The sequence below is a fragment of the Myotis myotis genome, unplaced genomic scaffold, assembly GCF_014108235.1.
Source record: "Myotis myotis isolate mMyoMyo1 unplaced genomic scaffold, mMyoMyo1.p scaffold_m19_p_4, whole genome shotgun sequence".
In the NCBI taxonomy this organism is placed as follows: domain Eukaryota; kingdom Metazoa; phylum Chordata; class Mammalia; order Chiroptera; family Vespertilionidae; genus Myotis; species Myotis myotis.
In genome coordinates this window covers 80381650-80404826 of record NW_023416346.1, presented here as the reverse complement: position 1 = coordinate 80404826, position 23177 = coordinate 80381650, and the positions used below count along the sequence as shown (strand labels likewise).

The 23177-nt window shown below is 37.9% G+C and overlaps 1 protein-coding gene across 5 annotated transcripts in view; it reads right to left on the bottom strand.

Annotated features, from left to right (window-relative positions):
• Positions 1 to 23177, bottom strand: part of HDAC8 (histone deacetylase 8) — a 438053-nt gene that overhangs the window by 221871 nt on the left and 193005 nt on the right. For 4 of the 5 annotated variants that reach the window (XM_036304601.1, XM_036304602.1, XM_036304600.1 and 1 more), the window contains exons 8-9: positions 8691 to 8863; positions 5565 to 5659 (exon numbers count right to left, since the gene is read on the bottom strand). In XM_036304601.1, coding sequence (XP_036160494.1) covers positions 5565 to 5659; positions 8691 to 8863 — 268 coding nt within the window. Of the gene's footprint in view, positions 1 to 5564; positions 5660 to 5802; positions 5886 to 8690; positions 8864 to 23177 lie in introns of those variants that run through there. The other variant, XM_036304604.1, reaches the window with a different exon arrangement.

The following is a 23177-nucleotide window of genomic DNA, read 5'->3' as shown; positions in this document are numbered from 1 at the left end:
GCCCAGTGCACAAAATTCATACACGGGTAGGGTCTCTAGTGGCTGCCGGCTGCTGGCCGGGGCCTTTCTTAGTTCCTTGCCACCCCCTGGTGGTCAGAGCGATCGAACTCCTGGTGGGTCGAACTCCTGAGGGGACACTTTGCATATTAGGCTTTTATAGATAGATAGATAGATAGATAGATAGATAGATAGATAGATAGATAGATAGATATGTCATTAATTTACCTTCTAGTATCTTATGAACAAGACATTTTCATAGTTCCAAAATAGTTTGCTGTTTAAGTGGTGGCATCATTTTCAGACCATTCATTAATAGTTCAAGGGAAACAGAATATTTTAAATGTGAACATGATGAGCTTATCAAAACCCCCAAATTGTTAAAGCTTTTCAAATTAGAAATGAAAAGTCACTGAAGCATCATATTATGCATAAGTTATTACATTGCATGGGCTGGAGAAATGCACAAATAGCTTAGAGACCAATAAAGATTTCGACAGTTGACATTGCTCAATGAGTACTGGAAGGAAAGTTAGTAAAATAACTCACAGTACTGTCTCTTTTCAATTTAATTTTTTTATTGCTTAAAGTATTACAAAGAGTATTACATATGTCTCCTTTTTTTTCCCCCTAGACATTCCCCCGGCCTCCCCTACCCCCCAGTGTCTGTGTCCATTGGTTATGCTTATATGCATGCATACAAGTCCTTCGGTTGATCTCTTACCCGCCCCCACAGTACTGTCTCTTTTCAATGGGAAAGTAACTTGCTTATTTAAACCTTTAGCTCTAAACACGAAGGCTTAGTTGTTATTTCATTTTCAGAATTATACTTTCACTTTACAAACAAACAAGGCTACGAATGGCTGGACTTGCTGTTTTACTTGTAGTCGTGTAGTATCAGCATTAAGTAATCTTTGAAGAAGACCTTTTTCATGTGAATGGTTGGCAACAAACACAAGTAGTACTAAAATATTGAAAATGCTAAATAACTTGTTTGAATCTCATGGTTTATCCTGGAGCAGGTTGGTTTATATTTACATGGAGGTGCAAAAGCAATGGTGGGTAAAACTGCTGGCACCATGGTACAAGTTAAGGCAGTAGCACCAAAGTACACCAGCAGTTATTTTATTCTTTACTGTTATGTACTCACAGTAAAAAACTCCAATTTTATTTAAGAATGTCCTTGAGGAAGCACTGAAAATTATTAACTCTTGATCCTGGATTTAATATTGTATGACAAAATAGGAGGTATGCAGAAGTTGCTTCTGTTATAAACTGTACTACTGTGGTTGTCTTGAGGAATAGCACACCTGTGATTAAGCTATGGCTTAAGTAGCCACTTTTACTGGAACACCATTTTTGCTTAAAAGAACAACTAATTGGAAAACTATTATTAATAGTTTTAATAATAAAACTATTGGGTCCTTGGCAGATTATTTTCTCAAAAATGAAGTAACCTGATCACCTTAGAATAAAGACTGACATTATTTGTTGCCAAGATAATATTCATGTACTTTAGTGAAATTTAAAATTTTGAAAAACATTCTGTCACTATAAGCTTGACAGCTTCCCAGAACTTAAGCTTTGTCCCAATGAGATCAGTGGTGATACCAGTTAATGTGATTTTCTTTCAGTATTGCATCAAATGTTTCAACATTTGTAATATTTGCATAACGTAGTGGACCAATATTTTCCAAAAAAATCAATATATATAAGTTGGGTCATATATTGATTCAAAGTACAAGATGAGTGAATTTTAATGTAAAAGAATATAAAAAATTTGTTAATATGGTTTAAAATTCCATCAGCATTAACTGGTATCACCACTGATCTCACTGGAACAAAGCTTACGTTTTGGGAAGCTATCAAGCGTACAGTAGTGGAATGACTAAGAAACTACCAAATGTAGAATTTTTGTGTAGTATCAATGTAGAATATCCATAATTATCGGAAAAGGTTATTAAAATACTCCAACCTTTTCCAACTACATATTCATGTGAGGGTGAATTTTTTTTCATATACTTTAACAAAAACAACATCAAAACACGCTGAATATAGAAACAGGTATGAGAACTCAACTGCCATCTATGAGCCAGATATTACAGATGTGCACAAATGTATAGCACTGTTATTTTTCTTATGAAATTAATTTTTGTCTTATTAAATAGAGGGTATTTTGTTGTTGTTTTTTACTACAACATGTTATTTGTGCTAATGTGTACTGGATTTATTATTCTTATTTTAAATAAGTTAAACATTTTAAAATTAAAAATGCAAGATAGTAACAATATATCATGAAATTTATAACATATGCAAAAGTCAAATATCTGACTACAATAGCACAAAGGAAGAAAAGTGGGAAAATGGAAGAACATTATCATTAAGGGTGCTGTATTATACATGAAGTACTAGTAGTGTAATAATATTTTAAGGTAGACTATGATAAGTTAAAAATGCACACTGTAAGCCCCAGAGCAACCACAAAAAAGAGAGAAGATATAGCTAATAAGCAAATAAATAAGATAAATGAAATCCTTAAAAATATTTATTTAATTCAAAAGAGGGCAGGAAAATAGAAAGGAACACAGATCAAATGGTACAAATAGAAAACAAATAGGAAATGGATTTAAACCTAAACATATAAATAATTTACTTAAAGGTGAATTTTCTAGGTACTCCAACAAAAAGGCTAAGATTTCAAAATGGCTAAAAAAATCAGGAACCAACCATATGCTGTCTATAAGAAAAACAATTTAAATATGAAGCTACAAATAGGTTCAAAGTAAAAGGACAGAAAAATATATACTCATTTGTATATTATTATATACAAATAATAATCATAAGAAAACAGGTGTGAAAATATTAAAATCAAACAAAGAAGACTTCATTACAAGGAATATTACCAGAGATAAAGAGGTATATTTCATATTAATAAAGGGTACATTTATCAAGAACATCTGACAACCCTAAATATATACATCTATGAGAGAGAAACATCAACATCGATTGGATACCTCTTGCACACCCCTCACCAGGGATCCAGCCTGTAACCTGGGCATGCAACCTAACAAAACCAGCGACCTCTTGGTTCATAGGTTGATACTCAACCACTGACCCACACTGGCCAGGCTATCTTGTCAGTCTTTGTATCTCTGCATCTATGTCTGAATAGGGCCAGGCAAGTAGTAGGGGCCCAAGGAATATTTGTTAAATGAATGATGAAACATTTAATAAACAAATGTGGTGAAAGGGTTTTGGTATATTTAGGTAAGGGATTATTAAAGGCATAGGACTTGAAGCTGGACCTAGGAAGATAGCAGAGAGGTGGGGGAAAGGCATTTAGAAGAGGAGGAAGATTATTATCCAAGGAGACAGAACAAAAGCCCAAGACTGAGAGTGAAGACAGTGAGGGAGTCAGCCAGACTGTGGTTGCCTGCTACACTGTCTTGACCTTGTCAGTGACTATATTTCTCAATAATATTTTCAGCTCTTGGAGGGCAGGGTATTTTGTACACTCCTCTGTATCCTGTTTATATTTGAAGCACATCTCCATAGCCATTGTTCCTACTGTCTTGTGGTTCTTATTCTGCTCTGCAATATAATTATTTTTGTTATCTACATATTTCTCTAGCACTTATACTGCCCACCCTCCCTGATGCTTCAGGTAGGGGTCTTGGAGTCTGCATCTTTCAACAATGGGTGCTCAATAAATATTTTTTTTATCTACCATTTGTTTATCTGATTATAGAGGGCCACAAGCATATTTGTGTGCAACTGTGTATTGTGGCACAAAACTTATTTATGCCTTCACACTGTAGAGTCTATGTTTGGCAATTTTCATGAAAATATTATCTTATTAAACTTGGAAGGCTGTCATTTCAATTTTTTTCTTTGTTCCTCCTTGGATGACTCACATCTCTAATACCAGAAGGATATTATAGAAGGGATTCAAAAAAGATTTGGGCAAATTTATGAATCACAAAGTCATAAATGTCTGATTATAAGAAGTTGTTAGAAGCATACAAAGGGGAAGGAGAAAATTTAGACGTCAAATGTGCCTATTATGTTCCAAGAACTGTGTTAGGCACTTGGCATACATTAGATCTCATTTAATCTGGGAGAATATGTCAGTATAAAGACAGGGCATGTCTATCTATAAGGCCAAACTTACACCTATTGAGGCACATTGCTTTTCCAGGTATCAGAGGCAGTATTCATCTTTATTAAAATGTTATCAACCTTTTAAGACAGATGACTCTATGGATTTACACTGTTTCCTAGGAACAGAACACATTCTTAATTCAGGCTTCTATATGCTTAAAACTATTTTTTGACAAAACTTGATCAGTTTTTAAAGTCTCAGTGCTTTAAGTTATAATGCAATATGAGATATTCCCACAGCAAGAACAATAATTACATTTATTTGCTTACCTTTATATTTCATAAAGCTTCCAAGTACTGAATAAAGGTAAGTTAAGTCAAGGAAAGAAACTTCTATTAACCCTGACACCAGCAAATTGTCTCAAATTATAGCTTGCCTTCTATTTGTATTCTAGACATACTGAGTTTTCTTTTCTGAGATACATATTATACCTCATCTCTGGTTAGAAGAAAATTGTAAGAAAATTAGTTTGTTTCTAATTTTTAAAAAAATAATACCAACTTTCAAAAACATAATGCTCCCAAGTGCACAGCTTCTGTTTCTGGGAGGAATCAAAACATTATAATCAAAGTATCATCTCTACACCTTGGGAATTGGCTTGAGAAAGTGGATTATTATAAAGTTATTATTATAAAGTCACACAGTCTAAGGCCTGCAGCTACACATCCTGATCTGTGATAACATGCTTCCTGCCAGGTATGGATATAGGTGGGAAGAGAAGGGATACACCTTTGGGTAAAGGATTGTCAGCACACTCACAGGTTCCAGATAGCTTTCTATTAACCTGTTTTGGGAAAACTAGAGTAGGCATTTTGCTATGGAAAATGTAAAGCTCAACTCATGATTAAAGAAAATGGTGAGGGTTTAAATGACATGGTTCACATTTTGAATGGTCCTACCCCAACCTCTGTGTGCCACTAATCACTGGAAAAGCACCAACCCTGTCTTTGTGGTGATCTGTATTTCTTAAAGTTTATATTAGCCAAAGAAAATTGAGAAATTAGGACTACCACCAAAGAACATAGGTGCGACATACTGCCTATGGAACTTTTTAAAGATAGATGAGATCCAAGCTTAGAAAACTGCCACTTCTTTTTTGAGGTTGGGGATGAAAATATATCCATATTCCAAAGAATTCTTTGTATGAACAGGTGACCCCTTCCCACAGTCTCTGTAATTAATTGAGAAATTAAAGTTGGTTGGCCTTTGAGGTCTCTTGTAAAAAAGGCAGAAGGTCTTGGATATTTTGGAACAAGAGTCCACTATTCTGCCAAGACAGTATGTTATTGTTATTAGAGTGTCTCTCAACAAAACAGTATTGAGTAGTGAGGACATGATTTTGATTAGGTGGAATGACTCAGCTCTTCCCCTTAAAGAAGAGAGGACTTGTCAGAGCCTTACTTACCTCATGATCTGGGATCTCAGAGGATAGTGTTTTCCCTAGGATGACCCCGGTCAAGTATGTCCAGCATCGAGCCGTGTTGGCAAGGTTATAGCCTCCTGTCTCCGTCAAGAATTGTGAAGTTAGGAAAGAATAGTCACAAAACAGCAGGAGAGGGAAGAGGGTAAGGAAGGAGAGAAAAATGTTTTAATAAAAGGGCTAAAAAGACAATTTCAACTTGCAGAATTGCACCCAAACATACCCTTATATTTTTAAACCACCTGGTAGTCAGACTTCAGTAGACCAGTTAGACCATGCACAATGTGGAACTGGGAAGTTCAAGGCCTACAAAGATTAAAAAGGTTCTAGTTTCAGAACAAATATGCACCTGGGGACTCTAAGCTCCTCAATTCCATCAAGAGTAATCTGCAAGAATGAGATATCTGGAACCTAGATCTCTTGAGATGACCTACCCAACATGAAGGTTTCTGTGATGAATTTTGCAACAATTCTATAAAATGACTGCTGGATGTAGTTTGCATGTTAAATCTATTGGCAGATGTAGCTCTAGATACATCCTGGGAAGAGAAAAGGAAAATGCTAACAGAAACAAACTTCCTTATTTTATTATCATCATTCCTTTTTTCCATAAAATGCAGGCCTAGTAGCAGAGATCAAGTAAGCTGAGAAAGGGACTGTTGATTGACACTCTGACCCATCTTGTCAGGTCCTGTCAATCACCCAGAAGCCATATCTACAGGCTAACAATCAGAGTATTTTTGTTCTGAATAGATGTGTTCTGCCATGCAAGCAATAGAATACTGGCCTTTAGCTAAATTCCAAAAGTGTAAGGATAAAAAAGAATGATTTCCTAACCTCAATGCAGCCTGAGGGAAATTGAATTTAGTATATTTTAGGTAGGGTAATCATAAAATTTATCATCCAAAATAATACAATTTTAAGGGTAAAGGGGGACACTATTAACAATTACACTGGGGCCCAGTGGTTGAGCATCGACCTATGAACCAGAAGGTCACAGGTTCAATTCCTGGTCAGGGCACATTCCCAAGTTGCGGGCTCGTTCCCCAGTGTGGAACTTACAGGAGGCAGCTGATCAATGATTCTCTCTCATCACTGATGTTTCTATCTCTCTCTCCCTCTCCATTCCTCTCTGAAATCAATAAAAATATATTAAAAAATAATTACACTGGGACAACATGTATAAATTGAGACATATGGTCATCCATTTCTTAAGTCTTTTTACTCCTTGAAAGGTCAGGGATACTGGGGCTTTTAGAATGTGTCTTTTGGCCTCAATAAGGTCCACTGAAGCTTGAGGCTATGGCCACCTCCCCTAACTGTTTATGCATTATTGGTGGTTGAAAATTTAAGTGAAATAGTATAGGTATTACTTTAAACACTCCTGATGTGAAAAATCTAAATTTCTAAGGTTGACTTATTGGGAATGATTATTTGATTTCAAAAAAGAATCACTATAGGTTTTAAGTAATAGTTCTCTCTAGTGTACATGCAATATGTTTTCTAAAAATTCCACTTGTGCACAGGCATTTTCAGGAATACACATTTTTCAAAAGCCAAAACTTTGGACTGAAGAAGCTAAGAGGCCTTAAAAATGGTAAGTATAGGTTGAAGCCTCAAACAAAAGTTGAATTTTCACAGATATGTGTTGTGGAAAGGTCTTTTGTTTTCTTTTCCTGTAACTATACTTGTATCATAACAATCATTCTTTGTGCTGGTAAAGAAAGTTATATGCCACACAGCAGTTATCAATGTTATTTTTTCCCTGAGTTGAAGTTGATACATTTCTTTCTGGCTCTTTATAAGAGGTTGTCTCTTGTAAGCACCTTTAATTTTGATCCCTCTAGAGTTCGAGGCTGCCAAAGGACCAGGCTTGTGTATTTGTATTGAATGCTCATTCATAAGGCCTTCCCATTGTTTCTTCTAACTTTATTTTTTACAACAGGCTGACAGAACCACAAACTATAAGCTGTTCCATAATACATACATTTTAAGCTCAATCTAACTTGACCATGTTATTTTAACACATTGATGCATTCACCCAATAAAATAAAGACTCTGCCAGATAGATAGAAGATTCTAAGCAAGGCATCTTCAAAGGTAGTTGAGGTTGTGATAGGTGCCTTTCGCAAATGTGTAAATGTTTCTATTGAACAAACTCAGCTTCTGTTGGTTAAGTAATATATAACATCAGTACACACTGAGGGCAAGAATGTCCAATAGACTCTTTAGATCTCTCAATTTTACTTTATTGTACAAATCCATGTTTTTTTTAGGATGTTGTGGGGTAAAAGTCATTCCTGATTTCAGCTTAGGTTTAATGAATTCATGTGTTCACTACATATATTTGAGTAGGGTTATAATTTTAGTGGTATGTTTATATAAGATTATTATTAGAACTGGGAATCAAAACTACACGGAAAGAAGATGGATCAAAATCCACTGTTAGCATTCTCTATCCTATATATTAAAAGCCTAATACGCTAAGTGTCCGGCCATCCGGTCGGCCGTTCAACCAATAAAAGCATAATATGCTAATGATATGCTAAGGCCATTCAACCGCTCACTATGACATGTACTGACCACCAGGGGTCAGATGCTCCAACCTGTAGGTTAGCTTGCTGCTGGGGTCTAGCTGATCAGGACTGAGCAAGATGGGCCAGACATGCCCTGAGGCCCTCCTGTGGTCCCTCCCCGGCTGGCCAACCTCCCGCATCTCTCCCCAGCCTCCATTCTGCACCGATGGGGTCCCTCAGCCTGGCCTGCGCCCTCTCACAATCCAGGCTGAGGGACTCCTTCCCCCCAAGTGCATGATTTTCATGCACCGGGCCTCTTATTCTTAATAAGATCTGGTGTCACTGTTAACTTAAATGTTTTGAACATTTTGTATTGGAGTGCCAAGGAGTCAATGCATACACCAAACTGAGTAGAAGTGTATCAATACTTCCTTATGCTGAACTATGAAGGTAGCAGAATTCAATGAATCAGGCTTCTGGACCACAGGCAGGTTGATATTATCTAATCTAAGAAAGTCAAGTTTTCCTCAGTGTCAATAAATAAAATATGGAGGAAGGTCAACAAATTCTCCTGGTGACCTTCCTTTGTACTCACCTCCTCCCAAAATGAGTGTTGCCAATTGCCACTGAAGGATGTACTTAAGACACCTGCCAATTCCCACTGGAGTCATGTTAAAGGAGCACATGGGATCCCCAGCTATTGTATCAGCTCCCAGCTGTAAGACCACCGCTTTGGGATTAAAGGCCATATATACCTCCTTTAGTACACTGTATAAAAGAGAAAGAATATAAAATGTCAGAAAATGATAGGTTAGTTTGCTCTAGAGGTGGTGATGATGGTGGAGCCAGTAGGAGGTATAGTTGAGTCAGGAAATATTGAAGGAAAAAAATACAACTTGTCAAACTCATCACACTTTCCATCTAAAAAGGATGAATCAGAAAAATTCTATCCAACTCCATCCTCACTAAGGACCGAATTTGTCCTGAGTTTTAGAACTCAGACTTCCTTGAAACTTTCAAATTAATTTAACTTCAACAGTTATAGTACACAGTGTACACATTACTTTATTTTACAACCTGGGAAAATAAGACATATATATTGACTGGTTATTAAGGATTATTTCTCATAATTAAGATTGTCAACATACTTTGAGTTGATCACCTAGTTATCACTGGGGGCTGGAGAAAGAATTACATGCTTTGAAAGTATAAACATTATTAGCTTACTTTTTATTATGCTAAAGAACTTCTGGGTTATGATATTCAGCCCTCCCCAATTCCTTTGTAAACCAGAGTATTACAGGGAAGGGAACTGCAACAACTGATCCAAAACTATAAATCTGAAAGCAGACTAAAGAACAAATTGTAGTGGGTAGAAATTAGCATAATTTTCTGTAGAATCATTCAAGGTTATCAAATCAACTTAACAACTTTTTTTCAAGTTAGAAAAGGAAGTTGTCAATGTTACAGATGACCTTAGTCAGGTTTCCAGTATTCCCATTAATTGAACACTGACGATGTCCAGAATACATTCCTAGGAGTTATAAGGTCCCTGCTCTCAAGGGGCTTACAATCTAGTTCCCAGACAAAACATATACCAGTACTCAAGGGGCTGAGTAACTCACAGAGACATATAAACATGTGCAAATTAACATACTTTAGAGTTGAGAAAAAGCAGAGTAAAAAAGTGATTAAAAATGCTGGGGTTAATACCCCTTCATAGTCAACACGTCAAATTATACCAGTGCAGCAAAAACAGAAAAATCCCAGATCCTTCTGAAACTGCAAAAAGAATTCAGGGATATAAAATGCTGATCTCTCAAATTCATATGTAACAAGGGGATTGAAACTATTGAAAAGTGCTCAGCTGCAGAGTCTCATTCTTTGACTCAAAGGACTGTTTTGTTTTGATTTCTCATCTATGCAGACAAATATTGAGTAATTGTGGAGATTATAAGAATATTATAAAACTTATGACATATGATACTCAATATAGGAATACTCAGGCCTACCCTCTCTTTCATGTGCTTATCTCTTGGGTGCAGAGGGATGATAAGCCACCTGAATAGTGAGCCAACATTTATTGAACATCTACATGTACACAGCACCTTATTAGTTGCTGCTGTGAGACAGAGTGGAAGGAATGATTTCTGTTCTAAAAACGGTTTACAGGTAATGTAGAGGAATGGGAGGCAAGAAAGACTAAGGTTTTCCTCATTCATTCTTTCCCTCAGTTTGGACATTAACTGAGCACCCTCTGTGTGTCCAGCATAAATCTGTACCAGATATTGCAGGAACAAAGATGAATGTGGCACAGTTCTTATCTTCATGTGGCTCAGAACAGAGGGAAGAGTCAGACTATGTCAATAAATAACTAAAATACAGTGATGAATGAAGTAGCAGAAATGGCATAGAGGAGAGAGTAATCGACTTACAGATGATGTTAGAAAAGGCTCTATAGGGGTACCTCTTGACTTAGGTTTCAAAAGATCAGAAAAACTATGATGAGCCACATATAAAAATGGCTAAAATGAAAAATAGTAATAACATCAACTGCTGGTGAGGATGTAGGAAAAACAATCACACATACATTGTGGGTGAGAAAGTAAAATGATATAGCCACTCTGGAAAATATTTTGGCAATTTCCATCAAAACTAAAAATAGACTTACCATACAATTTAGCAATTGATTCTTGCACATTTATTCAAGAGAAATTAAGAGTTATTTTCATATAGGAACTTGCACATAAATGAACATAGCAGCTTTATTTGTAACAATGCAAACTTGAAACAACTCAGATAAAATACAACAAGTGATTAGTTAAACTGTGGTACATCCATATCATTGGAAGATTGCTCATCAAAAAAAGAAGGAAAATACAGATACATGTAAAAGAACTTGGATGGGTCTCAAGGGAATTATGCTGGGTGAACAAGTTCAATCCCCAAATACATATTGCACAATACCATTAGCGGTTGCCAGAGGTTAAGGATAGGTGTAGTTGCATGAAAGAATCTTGTGGTGATGGTACAGTTCTGTATTTTGATTATGGAAGGAGTTGTGGCTATGCAAAGGCACATAGAGCTACACACACACACACACACACACACCAGTACATGTATAACTGGTGAAAAGTGAATGAGCTCTATGCATTGTACCAATGTCAACTTCTTGATTGTACTATAATTGTGCAAGATGTCAATATTGAAGGAGGGTTGAGGAAGGGTGCACAGGACTTCCCTGTACATTTCTTTGCAACCTCCTGTGAATATATGATTATTTAGAAATAAAAGTAAATAAAAGATTAGACTGTCTTGACTCCATTGTATGCTCTTGCCTCCTTTGTCAAATATTAATTGAGCACAGTGGTTTGGGTCAATTTCTAGGTTCTCTATTCTATTCCATTGATCTATATGTCTGTTCTTGTGTCACACCAGGCCATTTTGAGAACAGTGGCTTTGTAATACAGCTTGATACCTGGTATTGAGATCCCTCCTACTTTGTTCTTTTCTCAGGATTGCTGTGGCTATTCAGGGCCTTTTTTTATTCCAGATAAATTTTTGGAGCGTTTGTTCTAGGTCTGTGAACTATGCCGTTGGTATTTTAATGGGGAGTGCATTGAATCTACAGGTTGCTTTGGATAGTATGGACATTTTAATGTGTTGATTCTATCAATCCATGAACACTGTATGTTCTTCCATCTGTTTATGTCTTCTTCTATCTCTTTTTTCAGTGTCCTGTAGTTTTCTGAGTACAGGTCTTTTACCTCCTTAGTTAAGTTTATTCCTAGGTATCTTAATTTTTTTTGGTGCAATGATAAATGGGATTGTTTTTTTAATCTCTCTTTCTGTAAGTTCACTATTGGTATATAAAAATGCCATAGATTTCTAGGTGTTAATTTTGTATCCTGCTACATTGCTGAATTCATTTATTAAGACTAATAATTTTTTGATGGAGTCTTTGGGTTTTCTATGTACTGTATCAAGCCATCTGAGAATGACAGTTTTATGTCTTCTTTCCCAATTTAGATACCTTTTATTACTTTTTCTTGTCTAATTGCACTATGTTGAACAGAAGTGGTCAAAGTGATCATCCCTGTCTTTTTCCTGTTCTTAGGTGAAATGGTTGTAGTTTTTGCCCACTGAGTATGATGTTGGCTGTAGGTTTGTCACATAAGACTTTTATTATATTGAAGTATGATCCCTCTATTCCCAATTTGCTGGGGGTTTTTATCAAGAAAGGGTGTTGGATTTTGTCAAATGCTTTTTCTGCATCAATTGATATGACTATGTGATTTTTATCTCTCAATTTGTTTATATGATGTATCATGTTTATTGATTTACGGATATTGTACCATCCTTGCATCCCCGGGATAAGTCCTACTTGGTCACAGTGTATCATCTTTCTGATGTAATGCTGAATCTGATTTCCTAGAATTTTGTTGGACAGATACATGCAAAAAAAAAAAAGAAACTAGACCACCAACTTACACCATTCACAAAAATAAACTCAAAATGGATAAAGGACTTAAACGTAAGATGGGAAACCATAAAAATCTTAGAGGAGTCCACAGGCAGTGAAATCTTAGACATATGCCGAAGCAGTATCTTCACTGATACAGCTCCTAGGGCAATGGAAACTAAAGAGAAAATAAACAAATGGGACTACATCAAAATAAAAAGCTTCTGCACAGCAAAGGAAACCATCAACAAAACAAGAAAACCCATGGCATGGGAGAACATACTTGCCAATGTTATCTCCAATAAGGGTTTAATCTCCAACATTTACAGGGAACTCACACAACTTAACACAAGGAAGATAAACACCCCAATCAAAAAATGGGCAATGGACTTAAATAGATACTTTTCGAAAGAGGACATAAGGATGGCCAAGAAACATATGAAAGCATGCTCAAAGTCACTAATCGTCCGAGAGATGCATATCAAAACGACAATGAGGTACCATCTCACACCTGTCAAAATGGCTATCATCAAATCCACAAATGACAAGTGCTGGCGAGGATGTGAAAAAAAAGGAACCCTCGTGCCCTGCTGGTGGGAATGCAGACTGGTGCAGCCGCTGTGTAGAACAGTATGGAGTTTCCTCAAAAAATAAAAATGGAACTCCCATTTGACCCAGTGATCCCACTTCTAGGAATATATCCCAAGAAACTAGAAACACCAATCAGAAAGGATATATGCATCCTTATGTTCATAGCAGCACAATTTACAATAGCTAAGATTTGGAAACAGCCTAAATGCCCATCAGCAGATGAGTGGATTAAAAAACTGTGATACATCTACACAATGGAATACTATGCTGCTATAAAAAGGAAGGAACTCCTACCATTTGTAACATCATGGATGGACCTGGAGAGCATTATGCTAAGCAAAATAAGTCAGATAAAGATAAATATCACATGATCTCACTCATTTGTGGAATATAATGAACACATGAACTGATGAACGAAAAGAGATCTAGAGACAGAGAAGCATCGATCAGATGCTCAAACTTCAGAGGGAAGGTAGGGGAGGGTGGGGGTAAGGGGGAGAGTTCAACAAAAGGACTTGTATGCAGGCATATAAGCATAACCAATGGACACACACACCAGGGGGGTGAGGGCATGAGTGGGATGGGGGGGTGGAGGCAATGGGGGGATAAGGACACATATATAATACCTTAATCAATAAAGAAAAAAAGATTAGGATGGATAGAGAAAAGGGTAATTAGAAGATTTGAAAAGAGTAAAATATTTTGTAAACAGTATAAATATTAAAGCAACTGGAAATGAGGACAACTATAGAGGGCTATATGGTGGACACAAATTCAAGAGTGCAAGTTTTCATTTGGTATGACAGTCAAATGGGAGCCACTGGAAAAGTAAAAGTACTGATGTTGCTGAAAAAGAATGATTAGAAAATCTGATCTTTGCTATTGCATGTAAGTCCAAATATAGAGAAAGTCTGGAGACAAAGGGATTAGCAAAAAGGGTATTCAAGTATTCTAGGCACAAGAGCAACAGGAAGCAAGATAAGAAAAATTTGGAAAATCCTTAGAGGGATTGGTGACAGATTGGGTCGGGGGAGAGTGTCAAAGGAGAAAACACACTGTGTGTATTCATTCTGAATTCACAGGAAGAGAAAAGAGAACTTGAAATATTCCTTTTCCTATGGCTAGTTCCAAATCTAATATTCTTGTCATCAATCAATCTCTCCTTTTTTGAGGTCAATGTCACTTTCTTACACTACTCAAATATTATGAAATTTCATATATATTAGAGGCCTGGTGCATGAAATTCGTGCACAGGGCGGGTTGTCCCTTCAGCCCAACTTGCACCCTCTCCAATCTGGGACCCCTCGGGGGATGTCCGACTGCCGATTTAGGCTGGATCCTGGCAATTGGACCTAAACCAGCAGTTGGACATCCCTCTCACAATCCTGGACCACTGGCTCCTAACTGCTCACCTGCCTGCCTGCCTGATCACCCCCTCCCTGCCCCCCCCCCCGCCAGCTTGATCACCCCTAACCGCCTCTGCCTGCCAGCCTGATCACCCCTAACTGCCCTCCCCGCCAGCCTGGTCACCCCTAATTGCTCCCTGCTGCCAGCAAGGTCGCCCCCGACTGCCCCCTCCCTGCCGGCCTGGTCGCTCCTATCTGTCCCCCCCCGACCAGCCTGGTCACCCCTTACTGCCCCTCCTGTCGGTCTGGTCTCCCCCAACTGCCCCCCTTCTGGCCTAATCGCTCCCAACTGCTCCCCCTGCCAGCCTGGTCGCCCCTAACTGCCCCCCTCCCCACTGGCCTGGTCACCTCTTACTGCCCCCCCCCGCCAACCTGGTCGTCCCCAGCTGCTTCCCTCTGCCAGCCTAGTCGCCCCTAACTTCCCCCACCTGCTGGCCTGGTCACCCCTCATGCCCCCCCCTCAGCCTGGTTGCCCCACGCAACCTGCTGTTCAGTCGTTTGGTTGTCCCTCACTAACCCCCCTGCTGGCCTGGTTGTAGGAATCTATCTTGTGAGGGTGTGATGGTTAATTTGCATATTACCTCTTTATTATATAGGATATGTAAACACGTACATATATATGTATATATGTACAAATAATGGAATAATATTTAGCCATAAAAAGGAATGAAGTAGTGATGCATGCTACAACATGGATGAACTGCTACCTTTTCAACTTTTCAGAAGGAACTGCTACTTGATACTACTCGAAAATCTGCAGTTGTCCATCAATGGCTACAGCTCAATTAAAAAATACATTTTAAAAAAACTTTATTGATGTTCATATACCAAACAATTCCCCCTTTTAAAGTGTACAATTCAACAACTTTTAGTATATAGAGTTGTGCAACCATCATCACAATAAATTTTAGAACATTTTCATCATACCCAAAAGAAATCTTATACCCATTAGAAGCTACTAACCATTGCCACCATTCTTTTATTCGCCAGCTCCTGGCAACCACTTATCTATTTTCTATGGATTTGTCTAATCTAACTTTTATATAAATGTGGCCTTTTCTGACTTGCTTCTTCCATTTATCATAATATTTTCAAGATTCGTCCATGTTGTAACAGATATCACTATTTCATTCTTTTTATGGCTGAATATTCCATTATTTGTACATACCACATTTTCTTGATCAGCTGATGGACATTTGGGTTGTTTCTATTTTGGGACTTATATGAAAAATGCTGCTATGGACATTTGTGTACAAGTTTTTGTCTGGATATATACCTATGAGTAGAATTCCTGGGTCACATGGTAACTCTATGGTTAATCTTTTGAGGAATCACCAGACTGTTTTCCACAGCAGTTGTACCATGCTACATTCTCACTGGCAATGTATGAGGGTTCCAATTCTTCCACATCTTTATTTTCTGGTTTTTAAAAATTGTTATTACAGCTATCCTAGGGGATGTAAAGTGGTATCTTACTATGGTTTTGATTTGCATTTAACTGGTGACTGATGATGTTGATTATCTTTTCATGGTTTTTTTTGGTCCTTTGTATATCTTTTTAGAGCAATGTCTATGCAAGTGCTTTGCCCATTTTTAAATTGGGTCATTTGTATTTTTAATATTAAGTTGTGTCTATATATTCTAAATATAAATCCCTTATCAGATACATGATTTGCAAAAAAAAAAATTCTCCCATTCCATGGGTTGTCTTTCACTTCCTTGATAGTGTCCTTTGAAGCATAAACATTTTTAATTTTTATGAAATTCAATTTATATGTTTTTTTTTTAATATTGTTGCTTGTGCTTTTGGCGCCATATTTAATGTAATGAACATTTACATCTATGTTTTGTAGTTTTAGCTCTTATATTTACACTATATAGACTTAATTTTTGTATATGGTGTGAGGTAAGGGTCCAAATTCATTCTTTTGCATACTGGTCTCAGTTGTCCCAGAACCATTTGTTGAAAAGACCTTTCTTTCCCCATTTAATTCTACTAGTACCCTCTGTATAAAATAAATTGATTGTACATATTTCTGGATCCTAAACTCTATTCCATTGTTCATGCCAGCAACACATTATCTTTATTACAGTAGCTTTGTTGTAAGTTTTGAAGTTGGGAAGTGAGTCTTACAACCTTCTTCTTTCTTTTCAAGTTTGCTTGGGCTATTTTGGATTGAAGTTCCATATAAATTTTAGTATCAGCTTGTCAATTTCTACAAAGTCACCTATAATTTATAGCCCCATTTTGACTATGCTGAACCTGTCACCTTTACCTTCTCCTCTATTCCCCATCTCTGCTAATGATACCCCACCTTTTCAGTCATCACGTTCAATACTCTGAAACTCTTTCTGATTCCTCCCTTTCCCCTGTTCCTCTTCAGTTATAAGTCATGCATCAATGTCTCTCCCATTCTCTCTTCTTCATTCCTATTGCAGTACTCTAACCTAGCCCTTATGACCCCCTTTGTGGATTCCAATAGCTTCCTAATTAATTCCACTGTCTCAAGTCTCTTACCTCTCCAATGCATCACACAGATACTATCATTAGATTAATTTTCCTTAGGAATGGTTATGATCAAGTCATTTCTTTACTCAAAAGCCTTCAATGTCACTCCATTTGCTTTTGATTATGCTTAAAATTCTTAGCCTATGATTCAAAGTCTTTTATGATCTGACTCTAGCTTACCTTTTTTATCTTATTATCCAATAACTGCTTAACCCATACTATTCAGTAAGCAAACTGAACTATCCATGGTTTACCTCACTCACCTTGTACTTTTTAAAAAATATCCTCACCCAAGGATATCTTTTTATTGATGAGAGATGAGAGAGAGAGAGAGAGAGAGAGAGAGAGAGAGAGAGAGAGAGAGAGAGAGAGAGAGAAAGAGAAGAGAAGAGAAGAGAAGAGAAGAGAAGAGAGAAGAAAGAAGAGAGCAACATTGATCAACTGTCTCCTGTACAGCGCCCTGACTGGGGATCGAACCCACAACCTAGGTATTTACCCTGACCAGGAACAGACCACAACCTTTTGGTGTATGGGACAATGCTCCAACCAACTGAACCACCCAACCAGGGTGCACTTTCTTATGTATTTCTTTTGCCATGTACTTCTTTGTGTCTGAAAGTCTCCTTTCTACATGTCTACATCATATCTGTTCTTTAAAGGCTAGCTTATGTACCATCTCTTTCATGAATAAAAATGGTAACAACTAACATTTATTGAGCACTGTATTCAAAACAACACTGTTTTAGGCACTTTATATGTATCAGCTCACCTGACTCTCATAACAATTTGTAAGTAGGTATTATTAATCCTATTTTATAGGAGAAACAGCAGCACAGGGAGATTAAGAAATCTGTACAAGATCACACAGCTATTGACTGGCAGAGCTAGTGCTTGAACTCAGGCAGCCTGGCACCAGAATCATGTTCTGAACCACTATAATATACCTGCTTGTATGACTTACTGAGATACTATGCATGAGATGTTTATGTCAGCCAATTTACACACATTATTCTTTATAACAGCAGTAGCAGCAACAGTATTATTATTTTTGAGTGTTTATCTTTCTGAGCAAATTGATATTATTTCCTCATTCTAAAACCTTCAGTGGCTCCCCAAATACTTATAGAATATAGTAAAAATTTTCATAGCTAAGCATGCTAGCTCCTGCATGATGTAATTCCCACACACTTTCTCAATCTTTTTTGGAACTTATCCCTCTCATGCACTTTACAGTCCAGCCAAACTAAACCACTGCTCTTCTTTGTACATAGCTCATTCCCTCCTGGCTTTGATCTTGCTATACCGTCTGTGTAGAACTTCCTTCCCTATACTCTTTGTGTATTTAAACTTGACCCAGGTTTTATAAACACATATACATTCACACACTTTGTAAAGATAGAGTAATTAGTTACCCTTTAGAACCTAGATCAAATGTTATATCCTCAATTAAGCTTTTTAACAAAGTATTTTCTCCCTTTGAGTGCCCATAGCATTTTGTTTTATAATTCTTATAAGTTTCCATATTTTATTTTATTCAAATGCATGTGACTATGAATACAAATGTATATCTCTCTATGTATCTATAATTTTTATATCTCCACTAACTTCCTTGAGGGTAGAATCAAAACTTTATACATAGTAGGCTTTCACTAAGTAATCATTAAATAAAGAAATGAATAAAATATCACTCCAGATTGCTTTTGGGAAAGTTTCCCTACCATTTTAACAGTTTGTACACTGCAAATCATTAATTTTAGGTTTTGGCAAAGTATAAAATCTCTTACCCAGAAAGGAGGGGGAGGAGAAGCATCTCATTACACTAGATTAGTAACTTCCCTATAAACACGCAAGATATTCATTTGAAATGCAGTTTTCTGGATGAGAAACCTGATCTCTCAGTATTCAGCTGTCTGGTTTTCAGACAAGGCTATGCAAATGAGGAAGAGAGGCTGTGGCAGCTGTTTCTATAGGCATTGCTTTGGGGAAGGCGGTTAGTGCCTGAGGAGGATAAAAGCCAGGGGTGATGACATTAATGATGCTTTTAAATAAAAGGAAAAGCCCAAGGACCGAATTATAGAGTTAGCCCCTTTTCTTTTATTTCATCAGGGTAGACCACAGCTTCTATTGTGTGTCTTGAGATAATTCACTGGTGACACTTTACCTGTAATACCAGGGCAATGGGATGCCAGAGATGGTGTTACAGTCATCCTTAATCAATGATGGTGGTAGGAGGTGGTTACCCAAACTTGTCCCTCTAGCAGCTAAATCTTTGATCTGTGCAAGTTCCCAGAAGGTTTGGTCTCTTGACTTCTAGCTTGCAAACCAGCTAGAGTAGCCTTATCATCTTTGTTTTCCAACAAGCACTCTCAGCATCCTTTAGAGCAGCAGTTCTCAACCTGTGGGTCGCGAACCCTTTGGGGGTCGAACGACTCTTTCACAGGGGTCACCTAAGACCATCGGAAAACACATATATAATTACATATTGTTTTTGTGATTAATCACTATGCTTTAATTATGTTCAATTTGTAACAATGAAATTGGGGGTCACCACAACATGAGGAACTGTATTAAAGGGTCGCGGCATTAGGAAGGTTGAGAACCACTGCTTTAGAGACTTCATCAACAGAGATGAAAGAAATGAGGAATTCAAAGTTGAAAAACCAAGAAGGATAGAACAGTGGTTCTCAACCTTCCTAGTGCCGCGACCCTTTAATGCAGTTCCTCATGTTGTGGTGATCCCCAACCATAAAATTATTTTTGTTTCTACTTCATAACTGTAATTTTGCTACTGTTATGAATCGTAATATAAATATCTGATATGCAGGATGTATTTTCATTGTTACAAATTGAACATAATTAAAGCATAGTGATTAATCACAAAAACATATGTAATTATATATGTTTTCCGATGGTCTTAGGTGACCCCTGTGAAAGGGTCGTTCGACCCCCAAAGGGGTCGTGACCCACAGGTTGAAAACCACTGATGGAGAAGAAAATAGAAATATTTGTTACTAATGCTGTTACCTGCCAAGATCATCCTGAGAAAAGTTATTGCCGGCAGCAAAGCCTTTACTATAATATAAATTTTTTTTTTTAGATATTTATTTATTTATTTATTTTTATAATTAAATCTTTATTGTTCAGATTATTACATTTGTTCCTCTTTTTTTTCCCCCCATAACTCCCCTCCTCCCAGTTCCCGCCCCACCCTCCGCCCTCACTCCCCACCCACTGTCCTCATCTATAGGTGCACGATTTCTGTCCAGTCTCTTCCCGCATCTCCCACACCCCTTTTCCCCCCCAGGAATAGTCAGTCCATTCCCTTTCTATGTCCCTGATTCTATTATAATCAACAGTTCATTCTGTTCATCAGATTATTTATTCACTTGATTCTTAGATTCACTTGTTGATAGATGCATATTTGTTGTTCATAATTTGTATCTTTACCTTTTTCTTCCTCTTCCTCTTCTTAAAGGATACCTTTCAGCATTTCATATAATCCTGGTTTGGTGGTGATGAACTCCTTTAGCTTTTCCTTATCTGTGAAGCTCTTTATCTGACCTTCAATTCTGAATGATAGCTTTGCTGGATAAAGTAATCTTGGTTGTAGGTTCTTGGTATTCATCACTTTGAATATTTCTTGCCACTCCCTTCTGGCCTGCAAAGTTTCTGTTGAGAAATCAGCTGACAGTCGTATGGGTATTCCCTTGTAGGTAACTGAGTTTCTTTCTCTTGCTGTTTTTAAGATTCTCTCTTTATCTTTTGCTCTTGGCATTTTTATTATGATGTGTCTTGGTGTGGTCCTCTTTGGATTCCTTTTGTTTGGGGTTCTCCGCGTTTCTTGGACCTGTAAGTCCATTTCTTTCACCAGGTGGGGGAAGTTTTCTGTCATTATTTCTTCAAATAGGTTTTCAATATCTTGCTCTCTCTCATCTTCTGGCACCCCTATAATTCTGATGTTGGTACGCTTGAAGCTGTCCCAGAGGCTCCTTACACTATCCTCGCATTTTTGGATTCTTTTTTCATTTTGCTTTTCCGGTGGGTGTTTTTTGCTTCCTCGCATTTCAAATCATTGGCTTGATTCTTGCGCTCCTCTGGTCTGCTGTCGGGAGTCTGTATAATATTCGTTATTTCAGTCCGTGTATGCTTAATTTCTAGTTGGTTCCCCAATATAACATCGAGGGTCTCATTAGTTTTCTTGTAGATCTCATTAAGTTTATCGGCGGCTTCTAAACAGTTCTTGAGAGACCTTAAAAGTGTGGTTCTGAACTCTATATCTTCCATTGACAATTTTGTCCTGTTTCTTTGTCTCCGCATTTTGTTATGCTTCCTTGGTGCACCCCCTAGTGGTCTTTGTTCGAAGTCTTATAGTTAAATCTTGATTGTTGTAGCTAATTCCAGGGAGGGTTTGACCTCCAGGCCAAGTGGCTATGAGAATCAGCTGTGTCAGCAGTGAGAGAACTTCTGTCCTCTAGGGAGGTGCTAATCTAGCCTTTGCCTGAGGCTATCCGGCAAATGCCTCTGTGCAGGGCTTGGGCGGGGCAGGTTGCACAGGATCAACAGGGTGGGCCGGAGAGAGCAGTTATGGCGGCTCTCAGTCCTGTCCCCAGGGGCTCTGCCTCTCTGAGTCCCAGCGTCCGCTGCAAAGCTCGGAGAGAAAGCTGCACTCGCTCCGACCGAAGCCAGACAGTCCCGCTTCTCCCGTTTGAGTCTGGGTCCGTAAAGACTCGCCCGGATCTGGAGCTCAGATTCTGCGACTCCCTCCCGATTGAAAACGCCAACCGCGCCCTCCGCCGCCAGCCCGCTCCGCGCACTCCGCACCTCAGAATTTGACTTCAGCACTGCGCCTCCTCTGAGTGTCCGTATGCGTTTCTCTTTCCTCCTAGTTGTAGGACTTCCACTCAGCCAGCGTTCCTGTGGTTCTGGGTGATGTCCCTTCCGTTTTTTGGTTTCACTTTTGAAGTAGTTGTTCAAAGCAGCAAACTCCGGCGTTAACCTATGCCGCCATCTTGGTTCTCCCTCATACTATAATATAAATTTTAAACCTATTGTATTGGATCTGATTCAGAGGGAGATTCTGTTAAGGACCCAAAGTAGCACTTATCAGTCCCAAATGGGAGCTCTTCAACTTTTCACAGGTATGTTTTCTCTAAATCCTATCATATTTTAATTTAGCACTGCTAACTTAATCTGCAAAAACTCAACCTGAGAGGGGACACAGTGTATGGTAAATGCCTCAGTGATTCCTGAGTGTCTATTACAAACGGTTCAGGGATGCAGGAAATTCAGGGGCAGTCACTGTGTCACTTTGTTTGGGGCCAGGGCTGCCTCTTGGACATATCCAGAAGACATCTTATTTTCTATAAGTTTCTGTTTCTACTTTTAGCATAAACAAGCTGTACTGGTCCCATGAACATCTTTAGTATAAAAAAACAAAAACAAAAACCCCAAAGACACACAAAAATCCCCTCAAACTTCTAAACCCTCAGATCCTCCAAAAGAAACAAACAATCATCACATTTCTTTTGCTGTTTTAATTTTTTTGAGATGTATTTTCTTAACATTTTACAGGGGAATCTTTTCTCTCATTGCTGAGTCCATTATATGAAAACATATATTCTAATTGGCATCTCTTTCTAACATGCCTTGTAGTAAGTAATTCTACTCATCAATTATATGTCACCTTGACAACAAAAAGGGCTGTATACTATTTTTAGTTTGCTATTACTTATCTCTTTACCTCTTTGAAGTAAACCATTCTCATTTACACAGGGGAAAGTGAGTCATCCAGAATTAAAGGACCTTGCCAGTGGCCCATACTGAATCATCAGAACCGGAATTAGAACACTAATTCTAATTCCAATCCAGTGCTCTTTTCAATATACCTTACTGGTTTTGGGCTCTTCTCATTCTGAAAGTCCAGAGGCCCTAGCAAGCAGAGTATATATTAATTTGGACAGGACTTAGGGCACCCTGAGAGGCAGGCTAATTTGGAGAAATAAGTTTAAAAACACACATACCAAAATGAAAGACTTAAAGAATAATTAAAGAATAAAGGCCAGCTTTACTAATAACTCTTTATTTGATTGGGGGCAGGTCATTTCATTGTTCTGA